Source organism: Calliopsis andreniformis, unplaced genomic scaffold (assembly GCF_051401765.1).
Source record: "Calliopsis andreniformis isolate RMS-2024a unplaced genomic scaffold, iyCalAndr_principal scaffold0001, whole genome shotgun sequence".
Taxonomy (NCBI): domain Eukaryota; kingdom Metazoa; phylum Arthropoda; class Insecta; order Hymenoptera; family Andrenidae; genus Calliopsis; species Calliopsis andreniformis.
The window spans coordinates 39,158,685-39,175,392 of record NW_027480422.1 but is presented as its reverse complement, the minus strand read 5'-3'; the positions used below and the strand labels follow the sequence as shown (position 1 = coordinate 39,175,392).

Sequence of the window (16,708 nt, the reverse complement as noted above, 5' to 3'; positions counted from 1 at the left end):
AAGCTAATAAATGTATGTACACGCAAGAAAAGCAAGCTCTAATTTGCAGAAAAGGGGAATTAGAGGGAAACTTCAAAATTAATCTATATAAAGTTCTACTTATCTGATAAGTACGACAAATGTCAGAAACTATTAAACGCGTAACGATTAGTCATTGATGTGATCTAACCGTTAACTGTCACGTAGCGCGATTATTCCACTGGATGCTTCACCACGTGAAACAAAAGAAACGCGATCGCGAATCGCGCAGCATCGTACTTTTCGAATAGATCAGTGTAACGACCCGTGAGTCATGGCATTCGAAATGCATATATTTACTGCTTTTCTTTGCCATTTTTTAATATTATCATTGTACTCATGTAAACGTTTTTATATATTAAGCTTTCTTTCGTGTAACTTATGTTCCTTTGGTTAATATAAATATTTTATATTGAAGGTTGTGACAACGTGCACGTTACTGGCCAAGAGTGGACTCTTATTTTAATACATTTGACTAATTTTTAATATCAGAGTATTTATTTTGTGATAATCTTGAATTCTGAAGTGCAATTAATTCTGAATCAGAAAGGGTTAATTCGATAAGAGTAGTGTTTTCTAGACTAAATTACGTTGCGTTACATTTCCAAATGAAAATCTTTATCTTCGCACTTCATAGGAAAATATATATGTTAAAACGATCATAGTTGTGTGACATCTGGTAGACTAGGTTTACGATACGGACGAGTTTGGCCTGCTATTTTTGAGGAAATACACTGTTAGTTTATTGATAATTATTTGTTAACTTGAATTGAGGATTAACACGTTCTCTGCCGCGTGGGGCGTATACGCGGCTGTGCAGAAAAGGGGGAATATTGTTAGAAAACCGAAGGTTATTGTGAATTATAATGAAGGGAAGTCTTCTGTAGATATCTCCGATCAAATGGCTGCATATTGCAGTCCTCTACAAAAATCAGTAAAATGGTATAAAAAAATTATATTTGAACTTTGCCTGAACACAGCGGTAGTGAATTCATGGATTATATATGTGGGAATATTCGTGTCAGGAAAAATAAAGCACGGACTTAAAAATCAACAAAATGGATTTATTTAAGTCGCGTAAAAATGTGAGACTTGCAAGACGTGTTGCTCAAGTCAATCCTCAAGTTCAACTCTTCGACAACACGATTCGCTTTTCCCTTCACCCTGCATGACCAGGTCAAATTTCTAAAAAGGCGTACTGGTGGGAGTAATGGTAGCCCTTAGCGACAACGCGAAGTTGGAAAAACCCAACGCTTCGCAGGCTCTGGGAAATCCCGTTCGAAGGTCGATCGCCAAAAGTCATAAAACATCTGCTTGGCAAATGTGACCATTGCCTGCGACGATGCACAAATTTTTCCGCTACGCTATTCACAGGTACCCCCACAGTACCCCCTCACTAGTGACAACGCTCGCAATAGAAACAAACAAAACAAAAGATGCGTCAGAAGAAAGTACATACTAGTTACTATACTGAATCGTACTAATAATACATAGGAAATACTTCTCGAACATGCTCGAGAACGCGCCACTCCAGCCAAACATCATAATAACTCTATACTAGAACTAATTTACGAACTACACCTAAATCTACTATATAAAACTATTTTACTCTAACCTAACTAAAACCCGCTTGATAGCGATCTGGAAAACGCACAATTCTTCCAGAACGCGTCGAAAAACGGTTGCGTTCTCTCTGAACCTCGCTCGGTGGAGGTCGATCTACATTCGGTAGAGATCGATCTGTATTACGATTCTCCCTTACGACAGTTTCCTTTTGAATGACTACCTCGCCTTCATCAACCTGTTCCTCCAAATCTTCAGGGATGATGAAAGCAAGTTTCAGACGGTCAATATTAATTCTTATGTGCTTGCCCCGTATATCAACTAAAAAACTCTTTTCCTCTCTTTGTACGACTCTATACGGTCCGTCATATGGCGTTTGTGCAGGGCTTTTTACCGCGTCATGACGTACAAACACATAAGGTGTCGAAAACAATTCTTTAAAAATAAACGATTTTCCTGAACCGTGTCGCTTGACAGGTTGTGGTTTTACCTTGTCAAAGTGTCGCTTTAAACGCAAAACAAAATCTGAATTAGGATTATGATTGCTTGCTAAGAAAAATTCCGCAGGCAAACGAACATTAGTGGCATATACTAATTCGGCCGAGGTTGCATTTAAATCGGCTTTAATAGCTGTACGTATACCTAAGAGGACAATGGGTAAAATCTCGACCCAATTGCCGGTATTATGACACTTGATTGCGCATTTCATTTGGCGATGAAATCTTTCCACCATGCCATTTGCCTGGGGGTGATACGCTGTTGTATGTACGTATTTCGTACCAAGCAATCTACACAATTCCTTGAATAACTGGGATTCGAATTCGCGTCCTTGATCAGTTGTAATTCTCAACGGCACGCCAAAACGAGCAACCCAAGTCGAGATAAAAGTTGAAGCAACCGTCGATGCCTCCATGTCAGCTATAGGTGTAGCTTCCGGCCAACGAGTGAATCTGTCAATGCACGTCAGACAATACCTATAACCTTGGGAAAACTACATCACCACAATGTCCATGTGGACATGTTCGAATCGTCCAGCAAAGTTCCCAAAATTGCCTATCGGTGCATTAACATGCCGAGAAATTGTCGATCGCTGACATGATAAGCATGAACGTGCCCACGTTCGTACGTCCTTATTAATTGCTGGCCAAACAACACGCTCAGCAATTAACTTCTGAGTGGCCCTGATTCCCGGATGAGACAAATTATGCAACGAATTAAATATTCGACGACGTAAAGTTCTTGGCACGAACGGTCGTACCGCGTCTCGCGTCACGTCGCAATAAATATCTATATCGCTTTCCGGAAATCGTATCTTTCGAAGTTGCAACGCGCTGGATCGAGATGATAGAATCTGTTGCAATTCTACATCATCTCGCTGCATATCTGCTAAAGTTGAATGATCAGCTGCTTTAGATATGGGCTCTATCCGCGATAACGCGTCGGCAACCGAATTTTCTAACCCCTTTATATGACGAATATCCGTAGTAAACTGACTAATAAAGTCTAGGTACCGGAATTGACGTGGTGAACACTTTTCGAGACTCTGGTTAAACGCAAAAATCAGCGGTTTATGGTCAGTAAAAATCACAAAGTCTCTTCCTTCGACAGCGTACCGAAAACGCTTTACAGCACTATATACCGCTAATAATTCGCGATCATATGCACTATATTTTCACTGTGTTGAAGAAAGAGTCTTTGTGAAAAACCCTAACGGTTGCCAAGCATCGCCTACCTGCTGCTGCAATGCCGCTCCCATTGCATAGTCCGAAGCATCCACGACAATCCCTATCGGTGCGCCAGGTATCGGATGCGCAAGCATCGTCGAATTAATAAGGGCGGATTTTGCAGCCGAAAACGCATGTACCGCTTCTTCATTAAGAGTAACTGCGGTATTTCCCCTTTTTGTGCCTTTGAGAAGATTATTCAGAGGGTACAATATTTTCGCTGCGCCAGGAATAAATCGGCGGTAGAAATTAAACATTCCTAAAAACCTCCTTAACTCTTTAATCGTTCCTGGTTTCGGGTAATTAACAATAGCATCAATTCGCTCCGGTAGCGGTTTGACACCAAATTCATTAACTACGTACCCCAAGAATGTAATCTCCCTAACTCCGAAAATACATTTCGCGGGATTAATTACCACTCCGTAATCTTGTAGGCGTTTGAATAAAATGCCTAAATGCTTCGCATGCTGCTCTTCGTTTTTCGATGCTATTAAAAAATCGTCAATATACGCATAAACGAAATCTAAACCGCGCGTGATTTCGTCTACGAAACGCTGGCATGTCTGAGCAGCATTGCGTAACCCAAACATTGTATTAACCGCCTCAAAGAGACCAAAAGGGGTTGTAATTGCTGTTTTTTCTACGTCTTCTGGCGCTATCGGTATTTGGTGGTAAGCGCGCACCCAATCGATCTTCGAAAATACCTTTTTCTCATATAGTCGTTGCGCAAAATCTTCTATGTGTGGCGGAGAATACTTATCCGGCACCGTTCTAGCGTTAAGCGCCCTGTAATCTCCACACGGTCGCAGACTTCCATCCTTTTTTGGCACAACGTGCAAGGGGGAAGACCATGGGCTCCTTGATGTCCTTATGACTCCTTGCTGCAGCATAAGCTCGAATTCCGCTTTCACCGTTTTGAGGCGATCTGGAGCGAGACGTCGAGGTTTGCTGCATACTGGTGGTCCAGGTGTTGTTTTTATGTAGTGCTGCACCTTGTGTTTGATCAATTCTCTCCGAAAAACTGGAGGACGGGTTAATTCGGGGTACTCGGCCAATAGTTTGTGGTACACCGAATCACCAAACACTGTTTTGATCGCGGTAACCTCAGCACTTACGCCACAGCCGTTTTTTGTCAGTTTCGTGATGGAATCGACTAATTGTTTATTCCGCGGATCCACCAATAACCCATAATGGCACAAAAAATCTACGCCGATTATAGGGGAGTTCACGTCGGCTATCACGAAGGACCACGTAAAACTTCGTCGAAGCCCAAAGTCTAAATCGACCGCGATCGTGCCATACGTTGCGATGCACGTGCCATTTGCCGTGAATAGTTCATACACACTTTTTGGAGGCGATTCACGCAATAATCTCCGCGGGTATACACACAGATCGGCGCCTGTGTCTATAAGGAATGACAGTTTTGAACGTCTGTCTTTCACGAAAATGCGGCGTGAATTTAAACCGTCGTCGAGTGCCGCGTTCACGGACGGCTTTTCTCGTTTCCCGAGATCCATTTACACGGTTCGCGACATTTCGTCGCGCGCTCCCCAAATCGAAAGTGGTAGCAGCACAAATCTTTATCTTCAGGACGACGCGATGAACCAGCGCTGGGATGCCTGCGTATCAATTTCAAGAGGCACGGTTTAACCCGTAGCATTTTAAGTGTGGTCGAGAATCGAGACCTCCTACTGTGCTTCCTGGTCTCGCAGATTTTCTTGTACCGAAAATCAGTAAACTTTTACGCGTAATATCTTAAAAACTATTTGAAAAAAGGTGTATACATTAATGTTTGCTGAATTCGTCTTGAAACGTACTATCTATTGATCAAACAAAAAATATATAATCCCATTTAAAAAACCAAACTTAACTTTCATATCTCTGTAAACAATAATGAGAAAAAAAAATGTTACGGCCAATAAATCAGCCCCCTCTTGTCATTCAATTTCATATAAAACCTTTTTTCGTATCTTTAATAGGTTACCAAATAATCGACTGTCCAGGATTTCGTGGGACATACTGTATATGCAGAGTACGATTCTATAATATCGAAAGTTTTTTTGAGATTATTCCCGAAACTAAGGTTTTTCTTTTCCAAAAGAAAAAGTTGCTCAAAACATCGCCCTTTATAACAAATTTCAAGATCATCGAAATTGGTGAAAAAGTCCTTATTCGACAGATTGATCTACACTTGAACTATTGCAGTTCTCTACTATGTAGAGGTAACCGTAGTCAATGTGTATCTATGGAACTACATAGGTGTTTCCACGGCTTGGAGTAAACTTCGCGCGCAGATCAGGACATAATACAGCTCTATTTACTATACACTCTACGTAAACTCACCTTAAAATATCTATTCACTGTAGACATTGTTCCTTCTTTAGTATCTGGCATAAGAGCATCGAGAGTACCTTTGTCCAAAACCACACTAAAACTTTCATTTGCATACGTCATTTGTGTGGCATCCATTTGCTTAAAAATTAAATCTGGTCTTACAGATGCATTAATATCATGCATCTGTTTGATGACAATATGTGAGGTATCGATATTGGTAATACATCTGTAAGTAATAGTGGATACATATTTATTAGCATATCGTTCTACAAAAACTAATTAAAAAATATTTCTATGCGCCATCTACAAATTAATTATACTAATTCTGTTCTATAATAGCCTTCCTATGCAATGCTACGCAATTATTCGTCATTCACACTTCTTTTGCCATATTTCTAGAATAAGTCTCCACTATACGAAATTCAAATTAGGATTACGAAAAAATGTTCTCGCATTATAGACGTACAAGAAATTCCATGCCTCGGTTTCTTTACCAGAAAATGCGTAAGCGAGTGTGATTTTCTCAGCATAAGAATTCAAATATAACATGTATAATTTTTAAGCGTATAGAACTTGTTATGGGCAACAATCTTAATGAGACACAATACGTGCGTTTTAAGTTGCGATGTTACCGATTTCCTGGCTCGTAAACAGTACCGTTACACGGTATTTGAACTCTAATGTAATGACCCAACTCATCCTACATAGAATATTCACAGATAAAGCAGCTTACCTGTGAACAGGAAACAGGATTCGTGTGGCATGTTAGAATTTCTCTTATATTAATATATAAAAAGATTTATTGATATTGAAAGCTATACACTTAATATCTAAACTTATACTGTATGTAGTATATAATTATAATCAATCACAGTATATTATAATCAATTTAGCCTTTTTAAGTAATAGAGAAAGAAAAGTGGATCTAGTTGTCACTTCACTGAACTGAGTTGATAACTATCAAAGTTTATTTATCGACAGAATACTTTTCGTTTGAGATCACTTATGAGTTCTGATTTACGCAGATGGCAGAGAATTAAAGTCAATATGGATGCCTCGGTTCGATTAAGATCAGTGGGACTCGTGTTTTAGGTTAGCATCAGAATCTTGAATTTGACCTCTAAGCCTTTCTTGTCGCTAGCGACGCCGTATTTATATTTGGAGATTGCCTCCTTTCTCCGGACCCAGTGGTTTCCTTCATCGGAGGAGGTGTCATTCGCGCATGCATGTTCGGGACTGTCCCAGAATATTCACTGCTAGCTAATAAGTCCCAATCTGTGCTGCCAGACTGAGGACGCAAATCCTGAGAATTACCCCCTCCACTACGCATACTAACGCACGGGCCGCGTATCCGTGAGCTCGGTATTTCGGGCAGCTTCGAACAGCTTCGGACAACTTCGAGCAGCTTCGAGAGGTCGAGAGAGAAGGTGGATCGTGATGCGCACTCTCTCATTCTTTGAAATGTTTAAATCCCAATCGCTAGCAAGCGGCAAGCGGCACGCACCCTGCGCGAGCTTTCCGATTGCCTGGATATTTTCAGTTTCCAACTTAGAAAAGTATTCTAATGAAAAAAAATTTCAAGAATTTTTTCTGCAGAAAAACTCATTTTAAGACCCCCTGATTACGCTTTAACTAATAAAAAAAGAGCTTTTTTTTTAAAATCCGCATATGTTTATTAACCCAATTGCATTCAAACGACTGAATGAATTTCAATGAAACTTTATATCTAAATTTTATATTCACATCTCAAGATCTTATTAGATTTAGAGCAAAATCGGTGCATGGATTATGATACTTACCTCTTATAATTATATTTATATTACACATATATTTTTTACTATTAGGTGGGAAGATAAAGATTTTCATTTGTAAAGTTAACGTAACGCGATTTAGTCTGGTAAACACTGCTTGTTTAGAGCTAGGTTGGTTAGAGCTAGGACCGGGAAAAAAGATGTTTCGAGTTGGTTAGAGCTAGGGCCAGGAAAAGAGATGTTTCGAGTTGGTTAGAACTAGGACCGGGAAAAGAAATACTTTGAGTTGGGTTAGAGCTAGGGCCACGAAAGAATTCGAACTCAGTCGCGCGAGAGTGTTTCCGTTAAGACCTTTTGGAACCGAACCGGAAATAAAATTGTGCTTATATCTATATACATATAGGCTCTAGTAACTACTGTCAAAAGTTACGGGGACGTAACACAACTCAAAGTATCTCTTTTCCCGGTCCTAGCTCTAACTAACTCCAAATATCTCTTTTCCCGGTCCTAGCTTTAACCAGCTCGAAACATCTCTTTTCCTGGCCCTAGCTCTAACCAACCCGAAACATCTTTTTTCCTGGCCCTAGCTCTAACCAACTCGAACCATATCTTTCACTGGCCCTAGCTCTAACCCAACTCAAACTCCATTTTTCCTACCTACCCTCGGCCTGCCACCATAATTTTTAAGCATATAAAAATTTTTATCTCGAAAACGAGAAGAGAGCGACAATAATTTCATTTAGAAAAATTACTCCACGTCTGAAGATACATGATATAAAAAAGATTCAAAGAAATCGGTGAGGAGGCTCTTATTTTAAATAATTACCAATATAAATATTTTATATTGAAGGTTGTGACAACGTGCACGTTACTGGTCAAGAGTGGACTTTTAGTCTAATACATTTGACGAATTTTCAGTATCAGAGTATTTATTTTGTGATAATCTTGAATTTTGAAGTGCAATTAATTCTGAACTAGAAAGGATTAATTCGATAAGAGCAGTGTTTTCCAGACTAAATCGCGTTACGTTAACTTTACAAACGAAGATCTTTATCTTCCCACCTAATAGTAAAAAATATATGTGTAATATAAATATAATTATAAGAGGTAAGTATCATAATCCATGCATCGATTTTGCTCTAAATCTAATAAGATCTTGAGATGTGAATATAAAATTTAGATATAAAGTTTCATTGAAATTCATTCAGTCGTTTGAATGCAATTGGGTTAATAAACATATGCGGTTTTTAAAAAAAGCTCTTTTTTTATTAGTTAAAGCGTAATCAGGGGGTCTTAAAATGAGTTTTTCTGCAGAAAAAAATTTTCGAAATTTTTTTTCATTAGAATACTTTTCTGAGTTGCAAACTGAAAATATCCAGGCAATCGGAAAGCTCGCGCAAGGTGCGTGCCGCTTGCCGCTTGCTAGCGATTGGGATTTAAACATTTCAAAGAATGAGAGAGTGCGCATCACGATCCACCTTCTCTCTCGACCTCTCGAAGCTGCCCGAAGTTGTCCGAAGCTGTTCGAAGCTGCCCGAAGTGCCGAGCTCACGGATACGCGGCCCGTGCGTTAGTATGCGTAGTGGAGGGGATAATTCTCAAGATTTGCGTCCTCAGTCTGGCAGCACAGGTCCCAATGTCTGGCACATGCGTATGATAGCATCTGCGCTTGCGCAGAGAAACTTGTCGTCTGATAGGCCTGTCGTGTCGTCATTTTGTCGTGAACAAATGTGAAGAAACACACAATACGATGCTGCTTGAATGAAGTCCTGATGTTGTACGTATGCGTCGATTTTAGAGTACTGATGCTTAGGCGCATACGTGTAATGTATCGCTGATGCGATCGTTTGAATTAAAGTATTGAGATTAAGACAGAATTTAGGTTAGGATTTCTGTCAACTGTACATATCTATACTATCACCTATTTTACTCTTAACACTATTAGAAATCATATTATTACTGAAAAAGATTAACGATACAACTAATTTTCAGAATTTAATGCGGCGAAATCGTCGCCGGTTACTACACTAGTGTAAATTTCACTCTGGAGCACGAAAAATTAACTTTTTCTATCATCTAATAGTATTCGATGAGTTAAGTCCAAGAATGTACCACTCATTACTCTGGGCATTTATCCGTTAAAAAGTTATACTGTCAGAATGTGAGTTTGTTTTCTGTCTGTCTGTGTGTGTGTTTGTGGTGATGTATGCCAAATGACTGTGTGGGAAGGCCTAGCTGTGTAAAAAGTGTGAGAGAGAGAGCATGGAGGCGCAGTTATACCAAAAATTATGTCACTGTAACAAATGTATAACTCTTTTCTATTAAAACATTTATATTCATTAAAAGGTACAAGCGACTGAGTTATTCGAACATATACGCATGAAAAAATTAGTACTTTTTAGGAATTTTACAAGTTACGATAATGCCATAATGACTTATCTGGATGACTAGTGTTTTACTTCTGCTTAGTGAAATGGACAATTTAGACGGATTGTTTTCATCAGCGACAATATGAGGCAAGGACTTCTACCGAAACAAATCAACCAATCAATCAATCAAAACCATATACCATATATTCTGTGCATCGAATCACGTAGGTATGGTTTCAATAAATTTCTTTCTTTATATACCAAAATTTAATCTTAGTTGCCGTATATGTTTATGATAATAACCTCTTTAGGTGCTGTTCTAACAGTTTATTTATTTTCTCGATAGTTATAGTCGGAAGTGCTTGAGTCAACTGTCGTTGGCCGCACTTCTTGCTCGCTCGAAAACTGCGCGCGGAAAACTTGCGCCCTCTTTTTTTGTTTCGCACGCGAGTGCTGACCAATCAGCCGGCTCACCGATTTACTTCCGCACCCTCTATTTTCTTAATTCGTAAGCTTAATCTAAGAACAAGCGCGTGACAACTTGGGGGAAGGCACCCCCAGGGAAAACCCCGATGACTCATCGGAATTTCCTTTAGGCCCTCGCTCGACGGCGCGGTTGACCTCGGCGTCCACCGCCGGCCTCGCTCTCGCGGACCCAGCACCGTTGGGCCTTTCAGAAATTCTGGGGTTTATGATGTCTGTATTAGCTATTGAGGCCTAAAACGAAACTTGACGACAACATGCTTATAAAAGAGAGAGTTACTTGGCTTTCTCAAAAATAGCTTTCCATTGTTACTGGCGTCCTAAACCCTGTCACAATTTGCACGCCAAATGTTTTCCTGTGTAGGTGCAGATGTGCGCTACACCTCGATCATCCAAAATACCACGAGATTCAAATTTCAAACATTCTTTTACTAACTAGCTTCATTTTCTTCAGCGAACGACTGTTTATTGTTTCACTGTTTAAATCATAATTAAAACTCTACTGTAATGGAATTCTCACATGTATGTTAGCGTCAACGCATTTTTAGGAAAGAGTTTGGGACGGATGGCCGAATGGTGATTAGCTTTTAGGTAAATTATGATAGGGTCTTAGTTTACGTGTGGCTGATTGAGGGTGCATGAGACTAAACAGTCCCGTTGGTGACCGATGGCTGATGGCTACGTTGGGCGTCCCAGTTATCGGGTGTCGTGTGACTTTGGAAGAAGAGCGAGTGTTTGGAGAAGGCAAGCGGCCCGACGTTGTATTGCTAAAGAATAAGAATATTCTTCCTAAAGGATCTGGCCACGAAGTGGGGAAGGTTATGCCTTTTGGTAAGAGGACTGTGATGAACCCCACGGTGCTTACCCCAGATCCTCGACGGAAACAACGTGGTTTTTCTAATATCAGAAGTGGGATTGAACGTAACGTGCTAGTACGTCCTGACTTTCGTATTGTGAACGTGTCTGCACGTTACTGCGTGATAACCGCGAGATAATCGCGACTGATTCTGTGCTTTGTGACACTTATTAGTAGTGGTGTGCCGTGACACTCGGTACATAGGATTAGACATTTTGTGGACATTAGAGGAAGAAGGAAGGCGCTAATACAGCTGCCCCTTCTTTTGAAAACCTTTTCCGTCAGTTCATGGATAGGGTTACAAGTAATTCGACGCCTAGTACCTCGGATACTGGGCCCTGCTCCCATTGTGGATGTTGTGTCTGAATTTCGTGGCAATGATTTTGGTGAGGGCGCGAAAAAATGGTGTGACATAGTGGAGGAAATCACAGCCAAATTGTCCCAGTCGCAACGACTTAGCCTCGCGACTCATGCTCTAACTGGTCCCGCTAAGAAGTGGTACCAAATGTGGGAAGGAAATCCTAGAACGTGGGAAAAATTTAGGCAGGACCTATGTGTGGTGTTTGTCTCTAAAGATAAACTTTGCGAATGTTTGGTGCGAGCGGTTAATTATACCAGCGATGATGCGACGACGTACTCTGAATATGCACGGAATAAGCTAAGATACTATGGGCAGACGCAAATAAATTTCACTCAGCAACAATTAATCAGTCTGGTGATTGGACATGTCATAGATGCTACGGTGCGACAGTCTTTAATGAATGCGCGGTACGATACCACCGCAGACCTTTTATCGGAAATCTCTCACTTCGTCAAGGAGAAGGAGGAGAAAAATCTGACTCGTGCCGATAATCGGAATTTTAAGCGTCGCGAACATAAAAAGCGATGTTATAATTGCAAACAAGAGGGACATGTGCAAGTTGATTGTCCAAAGAGGCGACGACTGGAACCGACTTCGGATTCACCTAGAAGGGTTGCTAGTTGCACGTATTGCAAAAAAATGGGACACGAGGAAGTGAAATGCTGGTTTAAACGGCGATCCAATCAACTAGCTACTAACAACAAGCTAACCGAGATTAATACTTGCCGAAGAGTTTCTTGCAAACTAACACCAATCATATTAAATCAGAAGCTTGTTCACTGTTTGTTGGACAGTGGGGCAGAATGCTCATGGATCAAGGAGCGGACGGCACGAGCGGCAAATTATGAAATTGATCTGTGCAGCACCCCTATAAAAGGAATAGGGGATACTTTTTTGACTACTGTTGGTAGTACAACAACGATGGTGCAAATCGAAGGGACCTCAACAGAGTTAGACTTCTATGTTGTGAAGGACATCGACTCCTTTTATGACGTCATTATTGGAAGAAATGCTCTAGTTGAGGGAAACCTGCAAATGGTATCGGATGCAGAAGGTACCAGGCTAGTGCGCAATCCGGAAGCTGCACTGAAGGAGAGAGAAGCTGATCCAGTGTGCAACACAATCATCTGTGGTGTCGAAGAAGCACGAGAGCCACTAACACAGTCACTCGATAAGTACAGTCATATGTTTACTGAAACTAATAATGTTAAAAGTATAAATACTGCAGAAACGAAAATAGTAACTCAGAATGATAAGGTAATAAATTATAGACCTTATAGGTTGTCTTTTATTGAACGTGAGAAGGTACGCATGATAATAGATGAGTTATTACGCAATAATATAATTCACATGTGCGTGGACTATAGGGTGTTGAATAAAATAACGATTAAAGATCGATACCCGCTACAGTTGATTGAAGATCAATTCGATCGTTTAGGCAAGGGTAAATATTTTGTTATATTAGATATGGCATCCGAGTTTTATCAAATTCCGCTAGCGGCAGACTCGAGTGAAAAAACTGCTTTTGTGACTCCGGAAGGTCATTTTGAGCTTTTGCGTATGCCGTTTGGTTTAGCAAATACCCCAGTTGTTTTTCAACGGGCAATTAACAAAGCTTTGGGGTCATTAAGAAATACTATAGCGTTGGTATACATTGATGATATTTTAATACCTGAGACGATAGAGGAGGGATTGAAATATTTACAAGAAGTCTTGAATGCTCTTTTAATAGCTGGATTTTCTTTGAATATTGACGAGATATTTTAAAAAGTTTATACCTGAATTTGCTACCCGTACTGCTTGCATTACAAAGCTGACGAAGAGTTCGGAGCCGTGGTTCAGAACAGGAACAAGGAACAGGATCAGGCGCGACGGTATATGTATTATAGAAAAACTTAGTGAGAAACCCCTTTTAACTGTTTTTGACCACAATAGAGAAACTGAACTTCATACGGACGCTAGTTCGATTGGGTATGGCGCGATATTGTTTCAAAGAGTAGATGGACAGTTGCGGGTAATTGCGTATTTTAGTCGACGCACTACACCGGAAGAATCAAGATATAATTCGTATGACTTAGAGACGCTTGCAATAGTAAATGCAATAAAGTATTTTCGTGTATATTTGTTGGGGATTAAGTTTAAACTAGTGACTGATTGTAATGCTATAAAAGTTACGAAGAATAAGCGCGATCTTTTGCCGCGAGTCGCTCGATGGTGGATATTTCTACAGGATTTTGATTTTGAATTAGAATACCGTAAAGGTAAATGTATTGAGCATGTAGATTATTTGAGTCGAAATCCACCAAAAAACTATAGGGTTAATGTAATATACGAACCCCACGGCACTTACACCAGAACCTCGACGGAAACAACGTGGTTTTTTTAATATGTATGTGCATGATATATATGGTTCGAAAGTGCAAATAGTTTGAAATATGAAAAGAATGTGTTATATGGATTTTATGTAATACAGTAGAGTCTCGGTTATCTGAGGTGATGTGGACCGAGCCTACCTCGGATAATCGAAAACTCGGATAATACGGAAGGGTTAATGGGAGTTGATAAATCGTATAATAAAACTACAAAAACGTTTTGGTAGAATAATATTGCACATATATTTAAATTTAATTAATTGTTTAATTGAGTGAAAGTTTAATTAAGAGGGGGGTGACACGTTGGGACGTATGAAAATCATAGGTTTACTTAAATTTTTTGATTGATTAAGTTGTCACTCCTCCTTAACTGCCTTAAAAAAATCTATTTACACGTTTTTACTCTTTATGTTCAATTTTCGAAAAAAATGAGGTTATCTTTTTTTGTTTTATTGTACCTTTTCTCTTTTTTGCTGTTACATTCCGTAGGCGTCTCAAGAAGGAAATATCGGCAGATGTAGTATCCTCTTGTTGTTCAATATAAGATAGAGCTGCTTCGATAGCAGCTAGGCCATCACTGTGTGATATTTTTTTCACAGATTCTGTGCACGTTTCATCCTCCTCCTCCTCTTCATTTTCTTCTTTTTGTTGATTCACAACATTTATAATCATATTGTCGGTCATTTCCTGGTTTTCATCTTCATTCATCCATTCTGTAATATCTTTTGCATTAAGGGCCTCTGAGACGGGAAATTTATTGGCTATTTCTAAAATTTCTGTTTCATCATTTTTCTTCTGTTCATCTTTGTCATTTTCATTAGTAGAACCTAACATTTTTTCCCAGGACCTAATCATGGTAGATGATTTAACACTATTCCATGCATCCGCCAACCAGTAAATGATATCCTTGATGTTAATTTTTTTAAGGCTTTCAACAACACTTTTGTCATTTTCCAAATCTTTGAGTAAATGCTTTAGAAGCTGTCGTTTATAATTTCGCTTTAAAGTCTCGAGTACCCCTTGATCAAGTGGTTGAATAAGGGATGTCACATTCGGAGGTAAAAAAGCTGCTCTGATATCACCACAGACAAGTTCACTTACATCTGGATGAGATGGTGCATTATCTAAAAGTAGAAGTGCTTTGATGGGAAGATTTTTCTCCTTTAAAAAATGTTTCGTGCTGGGAACAAAATCTTCATGAAACCATTTTCTAAATAAACTTGAGTCCATCCATGCATTTTTTTGATTTGTGTAGTTCACGGGTAGATTTTTTGTATTGATATGTTTAAAGGCTCTTGCATTTTTAGACTTTCCAATAACACATAGTTTAAGTTTGTGCTCACCAGATGCATTTCCACAGGCCAATATCGTCAATCTTTCTTTATTTCGTTTGTACCCTGGAGCGGATTTTTCGTTTCTGGCTGCAAGTGTTTTTGAGGGGAGCATTTTAGGATTTAAACCTGTTTCATCGCAATTGTAAATTTGGTGTAAACTTAAATCTTCTTTCTTTATTATGCTCCTTATTTTAGTTGTAAACGTGGCAATTTCTTCCGTGCTAGCTGATAATTTTTCCCCACAGATGTTTAATTGTCTGATTCCGAATCTTTTTTTCCACCGATCTAACCAGCCAATGCTAGCTGTAAATTCTTCTTCCTCGTCCTCAAATTGCTTGTGGAATTCTAAAGCTTTAGCTTGTAAAATTGGCCCAGAAATTGGGCTACCTTTTTCTCTCATTTGAGTAAACCACAAAAACAGAGCTTCTGAAGTTTTTTCAAATTCTCCTTTTTTCATCGTTTTCCTGACCATACTATATTCACTACCACATCCCGAAGCATATCGTGAATTGTACCATTTTTCAATGTGCCCTTTCTTTCTCTTCCAATCACCCACAGTAACTTCACCGACACCTAAATCAGTAGCCACCTTTTTTAGGGATTCTCCTTGATCCAAGCGTTGAAGTGCATTAAATTTCGTTTCTAAAGAAACAACAACACGTTTACGTTTTCCACTCATGCTACACAGAACACACTCTACAGATTTAGTTGTCTTTCCGTATCGAAAGTTGTAAGGTGACTGATGCACTGTTTGTCAATCTTCTTACCAGTAAATCTTATAGTTTTCTTACTTCGCTCCGACATTTTTCTTTGAATTCCGCGGCTTCTTTCGCGGCAAAGAACAAAACGGCGGCAGCGCTCTTTATAACGTTGACGCGCGGCGAGAAGCAAAGAATGCCGCGCGTCGACGTCGGGATATGAATCGCTTTGTTTTAATTAATTTTTTTCGTATTTTCGTTATTTTACGTAATGTTTGGACTTTCTTTCATCAGGAGATGAAAAATCGAATGCTGTTTCGCTCGTTAAGATCCGATAACAACTGCATTCATTCTGTAAAGAGTACACAAACGGCTAGTTCTGTCCTTGTCTTCGGCGGTCGGCTTGTGATCTCGAGTCTCAAACCTTGCTGGGAAAGGTTCCAAAAAAAAATTACGGTTCCATATTCGCGGACACCACTGTACATATTTTGATTCACAGCACCTCGGATAATAAGGAACACCGAACTCGGATAACCGAGATCCTACCTTAAAGGTTGAAGCTCCTCGGATAATACGGAACCTCGATTAACCGGGAGTCGGATAACCGAGACTCTACTGTATTATAAAAAAGAGATGCATGGAAACCAGGTAAAGGTGGAGATGGAGAAAACACTCACACGCGTACACATATGTGTGATCGCGCGAATAGCAGGGACCCAACAGGCGCGCCTCGCAATAAAGTCGTCTCTAATTGGGCGCAATAAAAAATCAGCATAAACAATTTCAAAGCGAACCGCTTCTGGATGTCATCGAAAGCGCGAAGTTACACTCATTGACGAGAAATC

General features: G+C 39.7%; 2 protein-coding genes across 3 annotated transcripts in view; one reads left to right on the top strand and one right to left on the bottom strand.

Moving 5' to 3' along the window:
• The window catches only part of LOC143186537 (angiotensin-converting enzyme), a 349,658-nt gene that overhangs the window by 225,788 nt on the left and 107,162 nt on the right, over positions 1-16,708 (top strand). The window lies entirely within an intron of this gene.
• Positions 1-16,708, bottom strand: part of LOC143186517 (eEF1A lysine and N-terminal methyltransferase homolog) — a 131,577-nt gene that overhangs the window by 102,206 nt on the left and 12,663 nt on the right. For both annotated transcript variants that reach the window (XM_076390199.1, XM_076390200.1), the window contains one exon: positions 5,649-5,865. In XM_076390199.1, coding sequence (XP_076246314.1) covers positions 5,649-5,865 — 217 coding nt within the window. The remainder of the gene's footprint in view (positions 1-5,648; positions 5,866-16,708) is intronic.